Genomic DNA, 21,413 nt, shown 5'->3' with positions numbered 1-21,413 from the left:
CTAGCGTCTCCGTGACATGACGCTTTATAGCTAAGAGATGGAAGTCCTCTGAGCAGAGGAAGCCCCCAAACCCCCCTCCCCCACTCTTCCCTAAGGGCGTCTCTAACAGAAAGGTGAGCTGTGTGCTCTAGTTTCATCCTGAGGAGATGTTTTCTCCATTCTCTTTAAAACTAAAAATAAACTTTAAAAGAATCATTGATATTCATGCAGGATGTTTGTGATCCTCATTAGAGCCTCACTCGGCTCATTATGGGTCTTTACTTTGTTTGAAACTCTGCTACTGCTGAATCTGCTCTTTAACACACGCTACAGTTGATGTTTGGAACCAGAACTTCCTGACTCACTAACACTGAGGCAGAAAACACAGTAGAGGATTTTAAGCTCAAATTTAGGCCTGATTTGCATCTGGCAGTGGGCTTTCAGAGACAGCAGTGAGAGTGAGCATCTGTAACAAAATCAAGCTCACTTTACTATTATCCCTTCTCTAACGCTCATGTTGACGAGAACGAGGAATGAAGAGACTGACGAGGAATGCCTGGAGCAGGGATGGGTGGTTCAACAGTAATACTGTATCCCAGGGTTTTTTAAAAATCACAACAGTAGAGCTGTGATATGAAGACAATCCTCTGGGAAATGAGCCCATGTTTATTAGAAATGTCTTGAGAATTTATTGATCAGTAATAATAAGATGTCTTACCGTAGCAGACTCCACCCTGGCTGTAGAATCCATTCCCACAGTGGCTTACACACCGTCCGTCTTTGAGCAAGGCAGCAGGGTTTGAACACGCCATACACTCGTGCTGCGTTGGCCCGCTGCATTCTGAGCATGCTGCATGGCAGTCTGACGGAAAAACGGAGAGGAAATTTACTGGATGTATCGAGATTTCATTTTTAGCGTAGGCAATGTTAACAACTCTAGCATGGTCTTTTCTAGGGCTGACAGCTTCCATTCGATTGGTCGAGTGTTTGGTCAAAAAGCTTTTGTCCAACCAAGATTGCATAAAAAACAATGATCTGAGGTTGTTTTGTGGGCTGTACGAGTTTGAATGGTTACCATGCCAGGATCAAAGGCAGGTGAGCGCTGATCAAACAGGTGCAGTAAGGAAACTGTATGGATTAAACTGGTCCCCAACAAGGTGATTTTTTTTTCACCTGTATGACCAGTTGATTGGTTGGTGCCTGGGTGCGATTTTGGTCAACCAACTTTTTTTTGGTTGACTACAGGCCTAGTCTTTTCATCATATCATTTCTTTACTATGCTGTGCTGCTCACTGACAGAACAAGGGCAAACAGTGAGCCTTTATAGTGGACGGTAAGCAATGGGGGCAGGCAGGCCCATAATTTCCTGGGGAGGGACGGTGAACACAACAGTCTGGGCAGTGGTCAGCTGGAGTCAGCAGGATAGTGGTTAGGAGCATTTTTAAGTCAGTGGTAAGAAGCATTTTGCAGGCAGTGATTAGAAACATTCAGGTGGCAGAGGTCAGCCAGCAGCAGGCAACAAGGAGTGATCAGCCACAGTGGTCAGAAGTATTCTAGAGCCAGTGGTTAGAAGCATTCAGGTGGCAGAGGTCAGCTAGCAGTTGACAGGACCATTTTGAGGGCATTGGTGTGGAACAATTTGTGACAGTGTTAGGAGCAGTTTGTGGGAAGTTGTTAGGAGAGAAAAGGCAATAGAAAACAGACAGCAGTGGTCAGGAGCATTTTGCGGGCAGGGGTCAGGAGCATTTTGTGGGCAGGGGTCAGGAGCATTTTGTGGGCAGGGGTCAGGAGCATTTTGCGGGCAGGGGTCAGGAGCATTTTGCGGGCAGTGGTCAGGAGCATTTTGTGGGCAGGGGTCAGGAGCATTTTGTGGGCAGGGGCCAGGAGCATTTTGCGGGCAGGGGCCAGGAGCATTTTGTGGGCAGGGGTCAGGAGCATTTTGCGGGCAGGGGCCAGGAGCATTTTGCGGGCAGGGGCCAGGAGCATTTTGTGGGCAGGGGCCAGGAGCATTTTGCGGGCAGTGGTTAGTAGCCTCAGTTGGAAGGTCAGCCAGCAGTGGTTAGACAACTCAATTTCTCTGATGTTGGATGGCGATATCACATGTTCAAACCCATCTGTAAAATTCTATGGATTCAATTAGTAGATAATTCCAAAGTTTAGAGCTTGCTATGAAAGGTGGAAAACAAAGATTGGTGCGGTTTGGAAGATCACAAAGACTTGCCAACGTCCTCACACAGCAGCTCTGAGGAGACCGCCAAGTTTAACGCTCTGCCTCCTTCTCCTTTAAATTTAAAGTTAGTGTGATGACAGGCACTGGGTGATGAAGAAGCTAAGGTAACTGACTGTACTGGACATGTTAGGGTACATTGGTGGCTATCAGTTATATTGATCAGATTTGTGTTATTGATCATATATTGATAAGATGGGCTGTGCAGTTGTATCACTGTGTATAAGTTACTTACAGTGACAGCGTGTGTTTCCGTGTGGGTAAGATCCTGATGGACAGGTCGAGACACACTGGGAGGCATCCGGGCTCAGCAGGGTCCAGGGGTCACATGACTCACAGCGCCCACTGTTGGAACAGCTGAGGCAGGAGGGGGGGCAGGCTGGAGGGGTGGGGGTTTAAACATGCACACAGTTTTTAGGGATATTAATGATTAACAATATAAATGAAGCCCATCTTATTTAAATATAAAATTATTCGACTTTCATACATGGCGTTAACGGAGCGCTACCTTCACAGACTTGACCGCTGGTGAAGAATCCGGCAGGACAGACGGACAGACAACGGCCATGATGGAGGACCGCCTTCCTGTCCCTGCAGCTCTCACAGTGATCAGGAGACCCCGTACATGATAAGCAGTCTGTGTGACATGGGACTGACACGCACAAACACATGAATGTAAATCCATGTTTATTCACTGTTCTGTAAAATTTAGAGACATGTTTTAAGAACAAGCCAGACAGGAGAACAAAAACAATTCATAAAAGAAACAGAATTTTATTGATATTCATTATAATAAATCACTCATCTATGTGTGCAGATATTAGAGATGTCGACAAAATGGTTCGTTTGTTTTGTTCTGATTCAAAATCAGTCATGTTGGATTTTTCTCTTTGGCTCGTTTTGTTTTCTAACTGAAAATTTCAAGATGGCCAAAAGCATTTAAAAAAAAAAAACAAGGGGCAGTCCTTACATCATGACACCACAGCCTGACTCTTAACTGTAAAGGGAAAATGTGTGCTGGGACCACTGCATTGTGGGTACCCTTTCGTGGGTGAAGGGGATTTGCTCTGATCGTCTTGTTCATTTCTTTGTTTGCTGGGTCTACTGCTCTGGTTGCTGTGGTGATTGCTCTGGTTGCTGTGGTGATTGCTCTGGTTGCTGTGTTTATTGCTCTGGTTGCTGTGGTGATTGCTCTGGTTGCTGTGTTTATTGCTCTGGTTGCTGTGTTTATTGCTGTAGTTGCTGTGTTTATTGCTGTAGTTGCTGTGTTTATTGCTCTGGTTGCTGTGTTTATTGCTCTGGTTGCTGTGTTTATTGCTGTAGTTGCTGTGTTTATTGCTGTAGTTGCTGTGTTTATTGCTGTAGTTGCTGTGTTTATTGCTCTGGTTGCTGTGTTTATTGCTCTGGTTGCTGTGTTTATTGCTCTGGTTGCTGTGTTTATTGCTCTGGTTGCTGTGTTTATTGCTGTAGTTGCTGTGTTTATTGCTGTAGTTGCTGTGTTTATTGCTCTGGTTGCTGTGTTTATTGCTGTAGTTGCTGTGTTTATTGCTCTGGTTGCTGTGTTTATTGCTCTGGTTGCTGTGTTTATTGCTCTGGTTGCTGTGTTTATTGCTGTAGTTGCTGTGTTTATTGCTGTAGTTGCTGTGTTTATTGCTCTGGTTGCTGTGTTTATTGCTGTAGTTGCTGTGTTTATTGCTCTGGTTGCTGTGTTTATTGCTGTAGTTGCTGTGTTTATTGCTCTGGTTGCTGTGGTGATTGCTGTAGTTGCTGTGTTTATTGCTCTGGTTGCTGTGTTTATTGCTGTAGTTGCTGTGTTTATTGCTCTGGTTGCTGTGTTTATTGCTCTGGTTGCTGTGTTTATTGCTCTGGTTGCTGTGTTTATTGCTGTAGTTGCTGTGTTTATTGCTCTGGTTGCTGTGTTTATTGCTGTAGTTGCTGTGTTTATTGCTGTAGTTGCTGTGTTTATTGCTCTGGTTGCTGTGTTTATTGCTGTAGTTGCTGTGTTTATTGCTCTGGTTGCTGTGGTGATTGCTGTAGTTGCTGTGTTTATTGCTCTGGTTGCTGTGGTGATTGCTCTGGTTGCTGTGGTGATTGCTCTGGTTGCTGTGTTTATTGCTCTGGTTGCTGTGTTTATTGCTGTAGTTGCTGTGTTTATTGCTGTAGTTGCTGTGTTTATTGCTCTGGTTGCTGTGTTTATTGCTGTAGTTGCTGTGTTTATTGCTCTGGTTGCTGTGTTTATTGCTGTAGTTGCTGGATTAATTGCCCTGGTTGCTGTTTATTGCTCTAGTTGCTGTCTTTTGTTCGTTTAGTTCCCTCTCATTCATTAAGTCTGTCAGTTTCACCCTCCTGTTTTCTCACCTCTGTTTGATTTTCTTAACGTGTGTTTTTCTGTTCAAACAGGTGCAAGGATCAATAAATTATGAAATTAATAAATCATTAAAGTTAGAACCTGCAGGGTGTGAAGTCTGCATGGTGCAAAAACAGAACATCTTCTGTGCCCTCATTAAAAGTTAAATAATAAAATATTCTGAACTCAACAAAGTCAAGTTTTATTCCTGAAACTTTCAGACCCCGGGGAGCGTGGCTCTCTGTCTTTGGAAACTTTTCACTGTTTTACACTTTGGGATCATTTTCTCTTTTTAAAATGTACCGGAACAAAAAGATCGACTTCAAACCATGCCATCAGTGACTAAAGAATACTAGAATTAGATATGAAGCCTCCACTGCCTCATAAATACAAAGAAACAGACACTTTCATACCTTGATGACACTCGGGGCAGCAGCGTCCCTCGCGGGTAACGCTCAGCGTGCCTGGTGGACAGGTGGGACATGAGCGCAGATAACAGGTCACCTCAGCATCACGACATTCACACTCCCTGCAAACGCCGTCAGACCAGCGAGAAAGATCCTGGGAAAAAAGTATTTTTTAGAGAATCAGAGCTGGAGCCAAAAATCACAGAAATGTTTATCTATATCGACTCTGTAATTTTATACTTACATTTTTTATTCTCATGCATTTTTCACCATTTCCATAGTACTTTTTACTCTAATTGACTATTCTTGTGGAAATTTTCTGCCATTCCAATGCTATTTTTGACTCTAACTGACTATTCTTATTGCAATTTCCTGCCATTCCCATACTACTTTAAATTTTCTTTTTTAAATATTCTTGTGGAAATTTTCTGCCATTCCAATGCTATTTTTGACTTTTTTCAAATATTCTTGTGGCAATTTCCTGCCATTCCCATTTTATTTTATTATTTTTTTTAATATTCTTGTGGAAATTTTCTGCCATTCCTATGCTACTTTTGACTCTAATTGACTATTCTTGTAGCATTTTTTTAACCAACTTGATGCTACTTTTCACTTAAATTGACTATTCTTGTGGCAATTTTTTACTATTCCCATGCTATTTTTGACTTTTTGACTATTACTATGTTTAATTTTCACCATTTCCATGCTATTTTTAACTCTAATTTACTATGATTGTGTCTACTTTTGAATTTCTTTTTCAATAATTGTCTCAATTTTTTTCCAAACCTATGCTCTTTTCTGACTGTCTGTGGTATTTCTCTTTTTCTTTCTTTTTTTTCTGTTGGCATTTTTTTCTACTTTTGTGTCTACTTTGCCATTGCCGTACTTTTAAAATCTTTTTTAAACTTTTTTTTTTTGCCATTCCTATGCTATTTTTGCCTTTTTTTAAAAAACTTGTCTTGTACCTCTTTTTGCCGTACCCATGTTACTTCTGACATTAGTTACCCCCCTGCTAATGTTTTCCAATCCTGTGCCCTTGTTTAGCAGAAATATCACATATTTCTCTAATTAAACATGTAAAGTGTTTTGAGTTGATCATGCGTTTATTATTGGACACATGAATGAATCTGATGTCATCAGGGGAGAAGTTCACCTGAATGATGATCCACAGGTGAGAACAAACCTTGCCTTCTGCAGGGTTTTATTCCTCTTTCTGTCCTAAATGTTGAACTTAAACCTGGTGTTCCCTGTCCCAGCAGATGAATGATGAATGTGATTTTAAATATTTTAATTTTCAAAAGCAGATTTTGGACCGGTACCCAGAATAATCTCAGAAATGTGTCCTTAACCGCTCACTTCAGCTGGCGCTGTGTGTTCTTAATCCTCAGCCTCTTATTAATTAATCAGCTCATTAATATTGATGTGTGGTTGTTTGTGCAGTGCTAATGCTCCTTTTTTCTCTTAGCTGCAGAAAGACGGCGTCTTAGCCTCAAACGCTCTCACACAGACCAGGAGTATCAAATGTAGATTCATTTAAATTACCTGGTGAGATTTCCCGTTGTAAACACAGGACGGCTTTGGGGACGAACACTCAGGGCAGCACCTCCCCTGAACCAGCTCAGACCCCTGAAAAAACAAACAAACACACTTTGATCAGAGTTTGTTTTCTCTGAGAATGATTAATCTTCCTGTCACCGTCCAGACTGCAGATCAGGGAGTAAAAGCCAGCCGGTCTGAAAACGACGATAATGATCAGAGTGGATTTTATCTGCACTAAGAGTGAAACACCGGAGCCTCGCGGCGGTTTAATCTCGCAGCAGAAAACAAAGTGACTCTGACATCCTCCATTAACGCCTCCGGTGGTCTGTTTCAAGGCGAGCTGTTCCTCTGACGGCCAGAAGATGGGATTTTAGGGTGCTGACACGATAGCTCAGACCCCTGAAAAACAAACAAACACACTTTGATCAGAGTTTGTTTCTGAGAATGATTAATCTTCCTGTCATCCAGACTGCAGATCAGGGAGTAAAAGCCAGTAGTCTGAAAAAGCGACGATAATGATCAGTAGTGGATTTTAGTTGTGTAAGAGTGTAGTAGCTGTGTAGTTGTGTAGTAGCGGTTTAATCGTTGTAGTAGTTGTGAAAACAAAGTGATTGTGACATCCTAGTTAACGCCCGTGTAGTCTGTTTCAAGGCGAGCTGTGTAGTAGTTGTGACGGCCAGAAGATGGGATTGTGTAGGTGCTGACACGATGCATTTAGGTTGTTGTAGAACCCGTAGCTTAGTAGTTGTGTAGTAGCTGTGTAGTTGTTGTAGTAGTTGACTGCTGTGTAGTTTTATAGTAGTTGTGTAGTAGCTGTGTAGTAGTTGTTGTGTCATTGTGTAGTTGTTTTGTAGTTGTGTAGTAGCTGTGTAGTAGTTGTTGTGTAGTAGTTTAGTAGTTGTGTAGTAGCTGTGTAGTAGTTGTTGTGTCATTGTGTAGTTGTTGTGTAGTTGTTTTGTAGTTGTGTATTAGCTGTGAAGTTGTTGTCGTGTAGAAGTTTAGTTGTTGTGTAGTTGTTTTGTAGTTGTGTATTAGCTGTGAAGTTGTTGTCGTGTAGAAGTTTAGTTGTTGTGTAGTTGTTTAGTAGTTGTGTAGTAGCTGTGTAGTAGTTGTTGTGTCATTGTGTAGTTGTTGTGTAGTTGTTTTGTAGTTGTGTATTAGCTGTGTAGTTGTTGTCGTGTAGAAGTTTAGTAGTTGTGTAGTTGTTGTGTAGTTGTGTAGTAGCTGTGTAGTCGTTGTTGTGTCATCATGTAGTTGTGTAGTTCTTTTGTAGTTGTGTAGTAGCTGTGTAGTAGTTGTTGTGTCATTGTGTAGTTGTTGTGTAGTTGTTTTGTAGTTGTGTATTAGCTGTGTAGTAGTTGTTGTGTAGTAGTTTAGTAGTTGTGTAGTTGTTTAGTAGTTGTGTAGTAGCTGTGTAGTAGTTGTTGTGTCATTGTGTAGTTGTTGTGTAGTTGTTTTGTAGTTGTGTATTAGCTGTGTAGTAGTTGTTGTGTAGTAGTTTAGTAGTTGTGTAGTTGTTGTGTAGTAGTTTAGTAGTTGTGTAGTTGTTGTGTAATAGTTTAGTAGTTGTGTAGTTGTTGTGTAGTTGTTTTGTAGTTGTGTAGTAGCTGTGTAGTAGTTTAGTAGTTGTGTAGTAGTTTAGTAGTTGTGTAGTAGTTTAGTTGTTGTGTAGTAGTTTAGTAGTTGTGTAGTTGTTGTGTAGTAGTTTAGTAGTTGTGTAGTAGTTTAGTAGTTGTGTAGTAGTTTAGTTGTTGTGTAGTAGTTTAGTAGTTGTGTAGTTGTTGTGTAATAGTTTAGTAGTTGTGTAGTTGTTGTGTAGTTGTTTTGTAGTTGTGTAGTAGCTGTGTAGTAGTTTAGTAGTTGTGTAGTAGTTTAGTAGTTGTGTAGTAGTTTAGTAGTTGTGTAGTTGTTGTGTAGTAGTTTAGTAGTTGTGTAGTTGTTGTGTAGTAGTTTAGTAGTTGTGTAGTTGTTGTGCAGTAGTTTAGTAGTTGTGTAGTAGTTTAGTAGTTGTGTAGTAGTTTAGTAGTTGTGTAGTAGCTGTGTAGTAGTTGTTGTGTAGTAGTTTAGTAGTTGTGTAGTAGTTTAGTAGTTGTGTAGTAGCTGTGTAGTAGTTGTTGTGTAGTAGTTTAGTAGTTGTGTAGTAGTTTAGTAGTTGTGTAGTAGCTGTGTAGTAGTTGTTGTGTCATTGTGTAGTTGTTGTGTAGTTGTTTTGTAGTTGTGTATTAGCTGTGTAGTAGTTGTTGTGTAGTAGTTTAGTAGTTGTGTAGTTGTTGTGTAGTAGTTTAGTAGTTGTGTAGTAGCTGTGTAGTAGTTGTTGTGTCATTGTGTAGTTGTTGTGTAGTAGTTTAGTAGTTGTGTAGTTGTTGTGTAGTAGTTTAGTAGTTGTGTAGTTGTTGTGTAGTAGTTTAGTAGTTGTGTAGTTGTTGTGTAGTAGTTTAGTAGTTGTGTAGTTGTTGTGCAGTAGTTTAGTAGTCGTGTAGCTCACTCTGACATTTTGACACTTAAATCTGTAGCCCAGGCGAGACCCTGATGAAGTCTGTGGTTCAGGATTGGCTCCACACTAGTAACACCACACTAGTAGTCCATCTCCAGGACCCATCTGTGAGGTGGATCTTGATCCACATACTCCAGTCTCAGTCCAGTCCTTGTGAAGCCCTCCTAAGTTCTTGAATCCGCTCTGTTTGACAATCCTCTGAAGGCTGAGCTCATCCCTGTTGGGTCTCCTTTTCTTACCACTTTTCCCTTCAGTCAGCTTTCATGAATCTGCTCGGATTCAGCCTCTGAGAGCAGCCTGACCTTCCAGCAGTGACCTTCTGTGGCTTACCCTCCTTGTCTATGATTGTCTACTGGACGAATGTCCAGTCAACAGTCTTCCCCATGATTGTGGTTGTGTATAGTTGTGTAGTTGTGTAGTAGTTGTGTAGCAGTAGTTGTATGGTGTGTAGTTGTGTAGCTGTGTAGTTTTTGTGTATGTAATGATTGTGGTTGTGTGCACTGAACCAGAGTAAGAGATTGAAGACTCAGGAAACCTTTGAGAAGAGGACTTTTCCACAACATTCTAATATTCTGAGAAAGTGGATTATTGATTAGAGCGAGCTGTAGTAACCAAGATAAAAACTGCTGCAGTATGGGAGGACAGCCTTCACTGGTCAGGCCTGCTCATGATATTTTAGTCTCTAAAAGCATTATGGGACAGAGACTTCACTCATAACGCCTGGTCTCTGATTATTTACTTTTTATTTGGACTTTCTGATTTAAGACTCACCTGAGGACATGTGACTCGAGCACACTCCGCCCTCTGACAGACCACCTGGCCACGGTTACAGGTGCAGAACTCACAGCCCGTGCTGTTCCACATGTCTCCATGGTAACGCACGGCGCCCTCATACAGGCAGCTTCCTTTGGCGGGAACACATTCATCACAGCACTGGCCGTCTCTCTTTACTTTGGTAAAACCCTGAGGAGGGCCAGAGGTGAGACACAAAGACATGATGGAGAGAAAGGAGAGAGAATGTTCTGGATGAGGATGCTTTTATTTTGAAGTTGTTTGAGGGACAGATGTTCAGTGAGTGAAGTCATCCATGGTGAGCAAAAGCATCAGATATAGAAAAGTCATCTTTAACACCACTAACAGCTCTCTGAGTGTTGGTGTTCTCTCACCTTCTCACAGCTGATAGGCCCACAGCGGTGTGTGTGACATCTGGACTGGCCATGGTCACACACACAGGTTGTACAGGCGTTTTTCTGCCACTGCTCGCCGTGCTGCATCGACACACAAACGCCATGTCACACACATTAATAATAATAATAATAATAATAATAATAATAATAATAATAATGCATTTTATTTATAGGCGCCTTTCAAAGCACTCAAGGTCACCTTACAAGAAAAGGTTAAAACAAGAAAATGTTTGTGTTACTGTGTGTGTGTGTGTTTGTAATGTTGTGTGTTTAAAAACTGTGTATTTTCTGCCCAGTCGTATATTTGTAACGATATCATTGACAGATATACCCAAGGGCTTTTATTTTGGTAAACACTCAGAGCCATCAGGAACAAAGAGCTTTTATTTTGGTAAACACTCAGAGCCATCAGGAGCAAAAGGGCTTTTATTTTGGTAAACACTCAGAGCCATCAGGACCAGAGGGCTTTTATTTTGGTAACCACTCAGTGCCATCAGGACCAAAGGGCTTTTATTTTGGTAAACACTCAGAGCCATCAGGACCAGAGGGCTTTTATTTTGGTAAACACTCAGAGCCATCAGGACCAGAGGGCTTTTATTTTGGTAACCACTCAGTGCCATCAAGACCAGAGGGCTTTTATTTTGGTAAACACTCAGAGCCATCAGGACCAGAGGGCTTTTATTTTGGTAAACACTCAGAGCCATCAGGACAAGTGGTAGTTGCATAGAGTTGTGTAGTACTTGTGTAGCGGTTGTTGTGTCGTTGTTGTGTAGTTGTTGTGTAGTTGTATAGTAGGTGTGTAGAATTGTGTAGTAGTTGTAGTGTATGTGTTTAGTAATTGTGTAGTAGTTGTGGAGAGCTGTGTAGTAGTTGTTGTGTCACTGTTGTATAGTTGTGTAGTAGTTGTTGTTTAGTAAATGTGTAGTAGTTGTTGTTTAGTAGTTGTGTAGTAGTTGTGTGGTTGTCGTTGTTTAGTAGTGTTGTGTAGTAGTTGTGTAGTTGTTGTGTAGTAAGTGTTGTTTAGTAGTTGTGTAGAGCTGCGTAGTAGTTGTGTAGTTGTTGTGTAGTAGTTGTTGTGTAGTAGTTGTTATGTAGTTGTGTAGAGCTGTGTAGTAGTTGTGTAGTTGTTGTGTAGTAGTTGTTGTGTAGTTGTGTAGAGCTGTGTAGTAGTTGTGTAGTTGTTGTGTAGTAGTTGTTGTGTAGTAGTTGTTATGTAGTTGTGTAGAGCTGTGTAGTAGTTGTGTAGTTGTTGTGTTGTAGTTGTTGTGTAGTTGTGTAGAGCTGTGTAGTAGTTGTGTAGTTGTTGTGTAGTAGTTGTTGTGTAGTTGTGTAGAGCTGTGTAGTAGTTGTGTAGTTGTTGTGTAGTAGTTATTGTGTAGTTGTGTAGAGCTGTGTAGTTGTTGTGTAGTTGTTGTGTAGTAGTTGTTGTGTAGTTGTGTAGAGCTGTGTAGTATTTGTTGTGTAGTTGTTGTGTAGTAGTTTTTGTGTAGTTGTGTAGAGCTGTGTAGTATTTGTTGTGTAGTTGTTGTGTAGTAGTTGTTGTGTAGTTGTGTAGAGCTGTGTAGTATTTGTTGTGTAGTTGTTGTGTAGTAGTTGTGTAGTTGTTGTGTAGAGTTGTGTACCTGGTGCTGTGTCCCTGCAGATAAACATGGATCCGTCTCACAGCGAGGACAGCACTGACCAGGACGGATCACCAGATTCTCTCCCTGCAGGAACACAAAACAACCAAATTACATTACATGGACAAAAGTATTTGGCCACCTGACCATCACACCAGCAGGGACTGTGATGACATTGTACTCAGAACCATGTACTTTAATTTGGAGTTAGCCTCCTTCTGCAGCTCTAACAGCCTCAATTCTTCTCTGAAGGCTTTCCTCAACATTCTGGAGTGTTTCTGTGGGAATGTGTGTCCATTCATCCTGTAGAGCATTTATGAGGTCAGGACTCTGATGCTGGACCAGAAGACCTGGACCACAATCTCTGTTCCAGTTCATCCCAAGGGTGCTGGACGGGGTTGAGGTCAGGACTCTGAGTGAACTTATCAAACCAGGTCTTTCTAGTCCTTCTCTGGTCTCTGGGTCACAGTCCTGCTGGAATAGAAAAGGGTCTTCCCCAAACTGTTGCCACACAGTAGGAAGCATAGCATTGTCCAGAATGTCTTTGTCTGCTTGAAGCATTAAGATCAGGCTTCACAGGTGATAAGGGGTCTAGACCAGACCCTGAAAAACAGCCTCATACCATTACCCCTCCTCCACCAAACTTCACAGTCAGACAGGTAACGTTCTCCCAGCATCCTCCAAACCCAGACTCACCATCTGACTGTAAACAGAGAAGATGATTGGTCACTCCATAGTCCAGTGTCTGTGTGCTTTACTCCACTCCATCTGATGCTTTCAGTGGACTTGGTGAGGTTTGCATGCAGCGGTTCCCATGGAAACCAATTCATGAAGCTCCTGCTGCAGTTTTAGTGCTTTCATTAATGCCAGTGTCAGATATGAAATCAGCAGAGCAACGGCGCTTTGTAGCTGAGTTGCAGTTGTTCCTAAACTCTTCCCCTTTTTAATAACACCACTGACAGCTGACTGTGGAATATCCAGCAGGGTTGAAATTTCACCAACCGTCTTATGTCAAAGGCGTCATCATCACAGAACCACGCTGGGAGTCTCTGAGCTCTTCAGAACGACCCGTTCAGGATCACAGGTGTTTGAGACTGCATGGACAGGTGAGGATTTTATTCACCTGTGGGTCTGACTGGAACACCTGGATTCGATCGTTAACAGGTGTGGACAAATACTTTTGTCCATATAGTGTATGTGTTGCCCATGCTGATGAAATGGCCTTCTCTACCTTCTGGAAAGATTTTTATGCATTTCTTGTGTGTGTTTGTGCAGATTTGGACTCACTGGTTTGCAGACGACCTCCTCACACTCGGTCACTGAACACTGAACGGCTCCATCGCTGCAGAAACATTTGGAGCAAAGACCGGACCGCCATTGCTCGCCGTCAGCATACACTGAACCCTGAACGGAGCATGATGCTATACACGACACAGACACACAACGAAAGAGATAAAGAGAAGTTTATGAACACACAGAATGGCTAAGAACATTAATATGAGGATGTGAAATATGAAACAGCAAGAAATGACATGACAGGAATGACAAAATGGGAAAAAATGGGAACGGCAAACAATGACGTAGGAAGGGCAAAAAATGTGACAAAAAGTGGGATGATAGGATCGGCTCTGGTTTGTGTGTATGGTTTTGTGTTTATTACTGTATCATCATAAAATCAGAGTTGACATTTAAATGTGACTTCAACATTTTATTGAGTATTAATAATGGCATTTGTTCACAGATGTTAAATAAATCCACCATAAACGCTTCATTCATTCATCCATTCATGTAATTTTCATCCTAGCAAAGATTATCACCTCCTCCTCCTGAACACCGGGGGCAGCACTCTCCTGCGGGTGTGAACGGCATCTGACCCTCGGGGCAGCTGAAGGCTGGACAGGGCCAAGGACTGCAAGACACGCCCCCTTTGGAACACATACACACCGTACAGGGGGTGGGGCTCCACTGACTGCCGTCCTATCAGAGACACAGATGATGAATATTACTGAGAAGTAGTAATGAGAGCCTCTCATTGGCTCTGTTCACATGATCAATAACACATTAGAACTCACCGTGTACGTCCCCCCGTTGTGCTGACAGCTGGCAGACGTGGACACACACTCTGGACAGCAGCTGTTGGCAGGAATCCTCAGACGCTCGCCCTACAGAACACAGGTATGTCAGTCTTTGGAAACAACCCAGCATGTTCTGTAGATGTGATGTAGACTTTCATAGAATAATAAACTATAATCTTACTTTGTTGACGTCACAGAGAGGGTTGGAGCATGTTGTTGGTCTGCAGACAGACACCTCACCATGACAGGTGCACTCTTCACACAGCTGAGGTCGCCATGACGTGTTGTCCTGTGACGACAAAAGACGAGGGTCTCAAAAAAGTCAAAAAGGCAGAAACATCCAACAACCACACCAACAAAAGAACAAACCAGTCAACCAATAAACCAGACAACCGACCAACCAAACAAAAGAACCAACCAATCAACCAATAAACCAGACAACCGACCAACCAAACAAAAGAACCAATCAATCAACCAATAAACCAGACAACTGACCAACCAAACAAAAGAACAAACCAGTCAACAAATAAACCAGACAACCAACCAACCAAACAAAAGAACAAACCAAACAACCAATAAACCAGACAACCGACCAACCAAACAAAAGAACAAACCAATCAACCAATAAACCAGACAACCGACCAACCAAACAAAAGAACCAATCAATCAACCAATAAACCAGACAACCGACCAACCAAACAAAAGAACAAACCAATCAACCAATAAACCAGACAACCGACCAACCAAACAAAAGAACCAATCAATCAACCAATAAACCAGACAACCGACCAGCCAAACAAAAGAACAAACCAGTCAACCAATAAACCAGACAACCAACCAACCAAACAAAAGAACAAACCAAACAACCAATAAACCAGACAACCGACCAGCCAAACAAAAGAACAAACCAGTCAACCAATAAACCAGACAACCAACCAACCAAACAAAAGAACAAACCAAACAACCAATAAACCAGACAACTGACCAACCAAACAAAAGAACAAACCAAACAACCAATAAACCAGACAACTGACCAACCAAACAAAAGAACAAACCAAACAACCAATAAACCAGACAACCGACCAACCAAACAAAAGAACAAACCAATCAACCAATAAACCAGACAACCAACCAACCAAACAAAAGAACAAACCAAACAACCAATAAACCAGACAACCGACCAACCAAACAAAAGAACAAACCAATCAACCAATAAACCAGACAACCGACCAACCAAACAAAAGAACAAATCAATCAACCAATAAACCAGACAACCAACCAACCAAACAAAAGAACCAATCAATCAAACAATAAACCAGACAACCGACCAACCAAACAAAAGAACAAACCAGTCAACCAATAAACCAGACAACCGACCAACCAAACAAAAGAACAAACCAGTCAACCAATAAACCAGACAACCAACCAACCAAACAAAAGAACCAATCAATCAAACAATAAACCAGACAACCAACCAACCAAACAAAAGAACAAACCAAACAACCAATAAACCAGACAACCGACCAACCAAACAAAAGAACAAATCAATCAACCAATAAACCAGACAACCGACCAACCAAACAAAAGAACCAATCAATCAACCAATAAACCAGACAACCAACCAACCAAACAAAAGAACAAACCAAACAACCAATAAACCAGACAACCGACCAACCAAACAAAAGAACAAACCAATCAACCAATAAACCAGACAACCGACCAACCAAACAAAAGAACAAATCAATCAACCAATAAACCAGACAACCGACCAACCAAACAAAAGAACAAACCAGTCAACCAATAAACCAGACAACCAACCAACCAAACAAAAGAACCAATCAATCAAACAATAAACCAGACAACCAACCAACCAAACAAAAGAACAAACCAAACAACCAATAAACCAGACAACCGACCAACCAAACAAAAGAACCAATCAATCAACCAATAAACCAGACAACCGACCAACCAAACAAAAGAACCAATCAATCAATCAATGAACTGAACAACCAACCCATCAACAATCCAACCAACAAAACCAAAGAATAAATCAATAGATCAGCCAACAAAACCAATCAATCAACAAACAAACCAACCGACAAATCAACCAGTTAATCAATTAACCAGCAAACAAACCAACCAATCAATAAATCAACAAAACCAATCAACCAACCAAACAACATAATAATCGATCAACAAACCAATCAATTTATCAATCAACGATCCAACCAGCCAACAAAAGAATTCATTAAAGAAACCAACGAGCCGGCCAACCACAAAACAGACCCCAACCAATCAGCAATCAGAGCCAAAGACAAATGAATGAATGAATCTGCAGTCCAAAACTACACCGGTCTGTTCACCTGCGTGATCATGTGACCTCTTCAGATAAGTTAATAATAGATCCTCATAGAGGATCTCTGGAGGTCTCACTCTGCTGAGAATCCTCGACCTGCTCAGAGCTCTTTGACTAAACCTGGTAATGAGGTCAGCAGGATAATAATAGTTCTGTGTTTGTTGGTGTGTACTCCCCCCCCATAGAGGATCTGTGGAAGTCTCACTCCATTCAGAATCCTTGACCTGACCAGAGTGAGCTGAATGGATCAACCAAGATTCAGAAACAACCAAGCAGACAAACACGCTGAAGAGTCAGAGGAATCTGCATTTTTATAACACATGACCCAGTTTACATATCCTATTGAGTTATTTATACTAAAGATTTATGTAGATTTAACGGATGTTCATTATGTCTCATTATCAACTCGTCCCCCTCTGTCACAAGCGTTTTGTTGAGTGATGGTTCGTGCTCACTTTTCAGCAGAGATAAAGGCAGTGAAAACTTCTTTTCTGGTTTAAGAACAGACTTTTAAAGCGTCCGTGTGTGATGGCGTGCTGCACGAGGACTTTAAAATAACTGGAGTCCGTTCTGCTCCGATTGTTCCGTCTGTGAAACACTCAGTGAGCCATTTATGAGACTGGACCAATGCACCGCCATCGCTGCCTGGTTTATTTTTAACTTTGACACAGAGAGGAGGAAAACACCTGGGCACTGAGGGGTTAATATGAAGCTTTATTTTAATGAATGGTTCATTTTTTAAGTTCAACACAGACCGAAGGATCCGGGGGATTAGGTGGATGCTTCATTTGAAATTCAAAGATAGTTTATTAACATAAAAGATTCGTATGGAATAAGCCTCGGTGCCTGGATCCTGCCCTCCTGATTCAGTTAAGAATAAACCGTTTATGAAAATGAAGCATTCATTTAAACCTCTCAGTGCTCTGGCTGTCTGCTTTCTGTGTCAAAGTTAAAAATAAATAGTTTATTAACGGATAGGAAATGAGAATCCGAGCACCAAGAGGTCAATATAAATACTTGGTTTTAATGTTGACGGGGTATTTTTAACTTTAAACATGGAGGGGAGGATCTGGACGTGGAGAGCCTTTGTCAGTTTGAATATATTTTATTTAATAAATGGTTTATTTTTAATTTTTAAGTAATAGAGAGAGATACAGTAGGTCTGACTAATAAACACGATGCTGCAGGACTTTTACAGTCGAGTCATGACCCGTTTTAACGAGTCGTTGAATAACTCTGCAGCATCCGGAAACATCTGGAGAACGTATCAACACCAGAATCCTCCTCACAGAAGATCAGCTGATCCCTACTGGTCACCAGTACGGTGCTAAAGCTGACTGACCCCTGCTGGTCGCCCTAACCGTACCTGAGCACGGTTACCTCTTGGACATCATCATGAATAATACGACACAAGCATGGCTTTGTTTGCAGGAAGCGCTGAGTCAGCAACAGTGTTACTTTTGTCGACTAAAAATGTTCATGGGCAGCCTTTTTTTCCATGAAACTTGATTAAGACTAACAAAAATAGATCTGTGATGACTAAAACTGACAAAAACAAAGTTTAGTTTCCATCAAGATGACTAAAACTGGACTAAAATGTAATGTAGATTTCGTCAGACATTCAAAATCTGTGATATGAGTATTCATCAACTAAAACTAGACTAAAATGATTTTGGTTTTCATCGACTAAAACTAGACTGAAACCAAAAAGGTAAAAATGGCTAAAATGGGACTAAAACTCAAACGCCTTTCATTTAAAGACTAAAACTAAGACAACAGTGTAAAACAGCTGCCATAATCCTGGTCAGCACAATAAAGAACAGCATGGAAACATGGCTGCAGCTTCACTGACTTATTCTGACTCGTCACGGCGCTCCAACACTCCTGGATTTACAAGGCAGCACATCAATCATGTCAGTGGATAAGTCACGTCCATCTTGTGTGTCCGTTCCTGTGCGTTTACAGGACCAAGCGTACCGCGCAGAGAGAAAACTCAGGGTAAAGTGTGGCTGAAAACGTCTTCTGTTTGCGTTCAAACATACAGCAGCGAGGTAAAATCAGGACGTTTTCAGGAGTTCAGTGATTCGAAATCATCTCAAAGTTCAGGAAGACGTGACCGTGAGAGAATTCATGAAGATGTGAGGCTCTCGATCTGCTGACCTCAGCGGTTTTAATGCGGCCACGTGTTCACTGAGGACTTCTCGGATCGGTGGCCCTGCCTCCATTAGGACGGTTGGCGTGACGGCGGCTGAACACCAGAATAATTCAGGAGGACAAAAATCTGGTAAATGGAGCAGGATAATGTTCTTCTATAAATATCAGCAGGCTGTTCTCCCAGCATGCATTGGGGCTGAAGATGACTTTAAAACTTGGAGGATGTCGGATGTTTTATATTTATAGATTCTTTGAGTCAAACGTGCCGATTTATCTCCGTATGTCTAAACGTCTCATTTATTGGGTTAATTTCATCAAAAAACCCTTCTGGTCTGGTTTCACTCACTGCTGCTTTACTTTGGGATCAATATCAATCAATCAATCAATAATGGACAGTTAATGGTAAAAATAATCAGCTCCTGTATTTTTCTGTCTCTGTTTTTCAGAGATAGGAACATGTCTGTTAATCATGAATGAAGGTTGATCAGGTTTTGACTGATTATCAACATGGATTTTAATTTGAAAAACCATAACCCAAACCTTTGACTTCCTTTTAATTCAGTTTCTGTTCCCCAGTCTTTAACGAGCACACATCTACCTGTGCTGTACAGAGCTTAGTGAATAACTTGCTAAAATGCCCATCTCTGCCCCGGGGACTTTTATTGTGAAGTGCTACTTGAGCTATGGGAACAAAAGTACTTCCTGAGCTCACCAAGTTTTTAACTATTAGGAGATGTGGATTGTTGTGGATGCAATGACTACAGTAGAGTCATTGTACCAATCTACGGTGGCTGGGAGGTCTCACATGAATGCATATCCACAACACCTTGCATCAACAGAAAGCACAAATGCAAACAGCTCTGACTGAAGTCCAAGCAGCTGCAGAAGCTCTGCAAACAAATGAAAGAAAACTGCAAGATCTAAATAAATAAGTAGATATCATGAAAGAGTTCATTTGTTGCTGTGATTTGATTTTAAAAAGCTCAAAAAAATCCAAAATCCACCATCTCTAAACAGCAGAATATTGTTGAAAAGTCCAGTTTCTTGTCAGCTATTTCTCTCATTCTGGTTCAGTACAAACAACCACAATCATGAAGAAGACTGCTGACAGACAAACGTCCAGAAGACGACCACTGACTCCCTCACAACGAGGGTAAGCCACAGAAGGTCACTGCTGAAAGGACAGGCTGTTCACAGAGGCTTTATCAGAGCACTTTCAAGAACTTAGGGGGGCTTCACAAGGACTGGACTGAGACTGGAATCAGTGGATCAAGATCCACCACAGAGACAGGTCCAGGAGGTGGACTGCAAGTGTGGTGTTCCTAGTGTGAAGCCAATCCTGAACCACAGACACCATCAGAGTTTCACCTGGACTAAGGAGGAAAAGAACTGGACCATCGTGGTCCACAGGATCAAGCCATGGTCATACCAGCTGATCCAGGACAGTTTTCTTCTTCAGCTGATCCAGGACAGTTTTCTTCTTCTGCTGATCCAGGACAGTTTTCTTCTTCAGCTGATCCAGGACCGTTTTCTTCTTCTGCTGATCCAGAACAGTTTTCTTCTTCAGCTGATCCAGGACAGTTTTCTTCTTCAGCTGATCCAGGACCGTTTTCTTCTTCTGCTGATCCAGGACAGTTTTCTTCTTCAGCTGATCCAGGACAGTTTTCTTCTTCTGCTGATCCAGGACAGTTTTCTTCTTCAGCTGATCCAGGACAGTTTTCTTCTTCTGCTGATCCAGGACAGTTTTCTTCTTCTGCTGATCCAGGACCGTTTTCTTCTTCTGCTGATCCAGGACAGTTTTCTTCTTCAGCTGATCCAGGACCGTTTTCTTCTTCTGCTGATCCAGGACAGTTTTCTTCTTCTGCTGATCCAGGACAGTTTTCTTCTTCTGCTGATCCAGGACAGTTTTCTTCTTCAGCTGATCCAGGACAGTTTTCTTCTTCTGCTGATCCAGGACCGTTTTCTTCTTCAGCTGCTCACATAAATGCTGAAAAGTGCTCCAGAACTTTGAGACAGTCCTGTTTGTTAACAATATTAATCCAGTGTAGAAATCTGCAGTGGAATCGGCAAAATTGAAGTTAATCAGCGAACTTTAGGGGCTGAAGATGGAAAATATGATGCATTCAGGTAACCTCAGTAAATTAGACTGCTGTATTTTTGATGATATGATGTGTTCAAATGTCACATTAAATGGGAACATTTAGTTTTTGATGAGAAACCTCAATAAATACAGTGTGAATGTGTTTATATTTGAGGGATATAAAATAGATGTGACAGACTGAATCATCGATGTGCTGTACATAGAATAAAAAGAATAAAAATAAAGCACTTGACAATAACAAACTTTAAAAATATAAAAAATAGAAATGTACTTAAACTATTTTTTTAAAAATGCTGTGATTAATCATGATTAATCTCAGACTAGTGATGTGATTAACTTGATTAATTTTTTAAATAATTAACAGCACTAATATAAACATAAATATAAATATTAATATAATTATAAATATAAATACAAATATAAATAACAATAAAAACATAATTATAAATATGAATAAAAATATAAATATAAATACAAATATAAATACAAGTAAAAATATAAACATAAATACTAATATAAATAAAATATAAATATGGTTATAAATATTAATATAAATACAAACTAAAAATATAACTATAAATACAAATATAAATATTAATATAAATACAGATCCACAGATTAATGAAGACGTCATCAGCAGCACAGAGTCGGTAGGATGATGAACAACAACAAATAAAGGGGAGGACTGATTTAAAGTCACAAAAAGAATAAACATTTATCTCTTAGTGGTTTCTGTTCTTCCTGCTAGTGTAGCTGTGATGCTAACGCCGCTAACTGGGTCCTTCCTGCTGCTGCTTATTATATTTAGCGTCTCTTTCACCCCCATCAGATTATTTTGGACCCTGAGATTTTTTCAGCTCGTCCTCAGAAACAGAAACAGCTGCAGCTGGCGCCATGAGGAGAAAAAACGCTGCAGCTATTTTCACTG

General features: G+C 41.0%; 1 protein-coding gene across 1 annotated transcript in view; it reads right to left on the bottom strand.

Annotated features, from left to right (window-relative positions):
* Positions 1 to 21,413, bottom strand: part of fras1 (Fraser extracellular matrix complex subunit 1) — a 140,744-nt gene that overhangs the window by 95,809 nt on the left and 23,522 nt on the right. Inside the window, exons 3-14 of the mRNA XM_041788467.1 lie at positions 14,056 to 14,163; positions 13,872 to 13,961; positions 13,617 to 13,776; positions 13,087 to 13,220; positions 11,803 to 11,886; positions 10,160 to 10,261; positions 9,765 to 9,956; positions 6,503 to 6,586; positions 4,967 to 5,114; positions 2,715 to 2,858; positions 2,442 to 2,585; positions 698 to 841 (exon numbers count right to left, since the gene is read on the bottom strand). Of these exons, the coding sequence (XP_041644401.1) occupies positions 698 to 841; positions 2,442 to 2,585; positions 2,715 to 2,858; positions 4,967 to 5,114; positions 6,503 to 6,586; positions 9,765 to 9,956; positions 10,160 to 10,261; positions 11,803 to 11,886; positions 13,087 to 13,220; positions 13,617 to 13,776; positions 13,872 to 13,961; positions 14,056 to 14,163 (1,534 nt within the window). The remainder of the gene's footprint in view (positions 1 to 697; positions 842 to 2,441; positions 2,586 to 2,714; positions 2,859 to 4,966; positions 5,115 to 6,502; positions 6,587 to 9,764; positions 9,957 to 10,159; positions 10,262 to 11,802; positions 11,887 to 13,086; positions 13,221 to 13,616; positions 13,777 to 13,871; positions 13,962 to 14,055; positions 14,164 to 21,413) is intronic.

Source organism: Cheilinus undulatus, linkage group 5, assembly GCF_018320785.1.
Source record: "Cheilinus undulatus linkage group 5, ASM1832078v1, whole genome shotgun sequence".
NCBI classification, from domain to species: Eukaryota; Metazoa; Chordata; class Actinopteri; order Labriformes; family Labridae; genus Cheilinus; species Cheilinus undulatus.
Note: the sequence above shows the minus strand (reverse complement) of the source record. Positions and strands in the feature narration are given on the sequence as shown.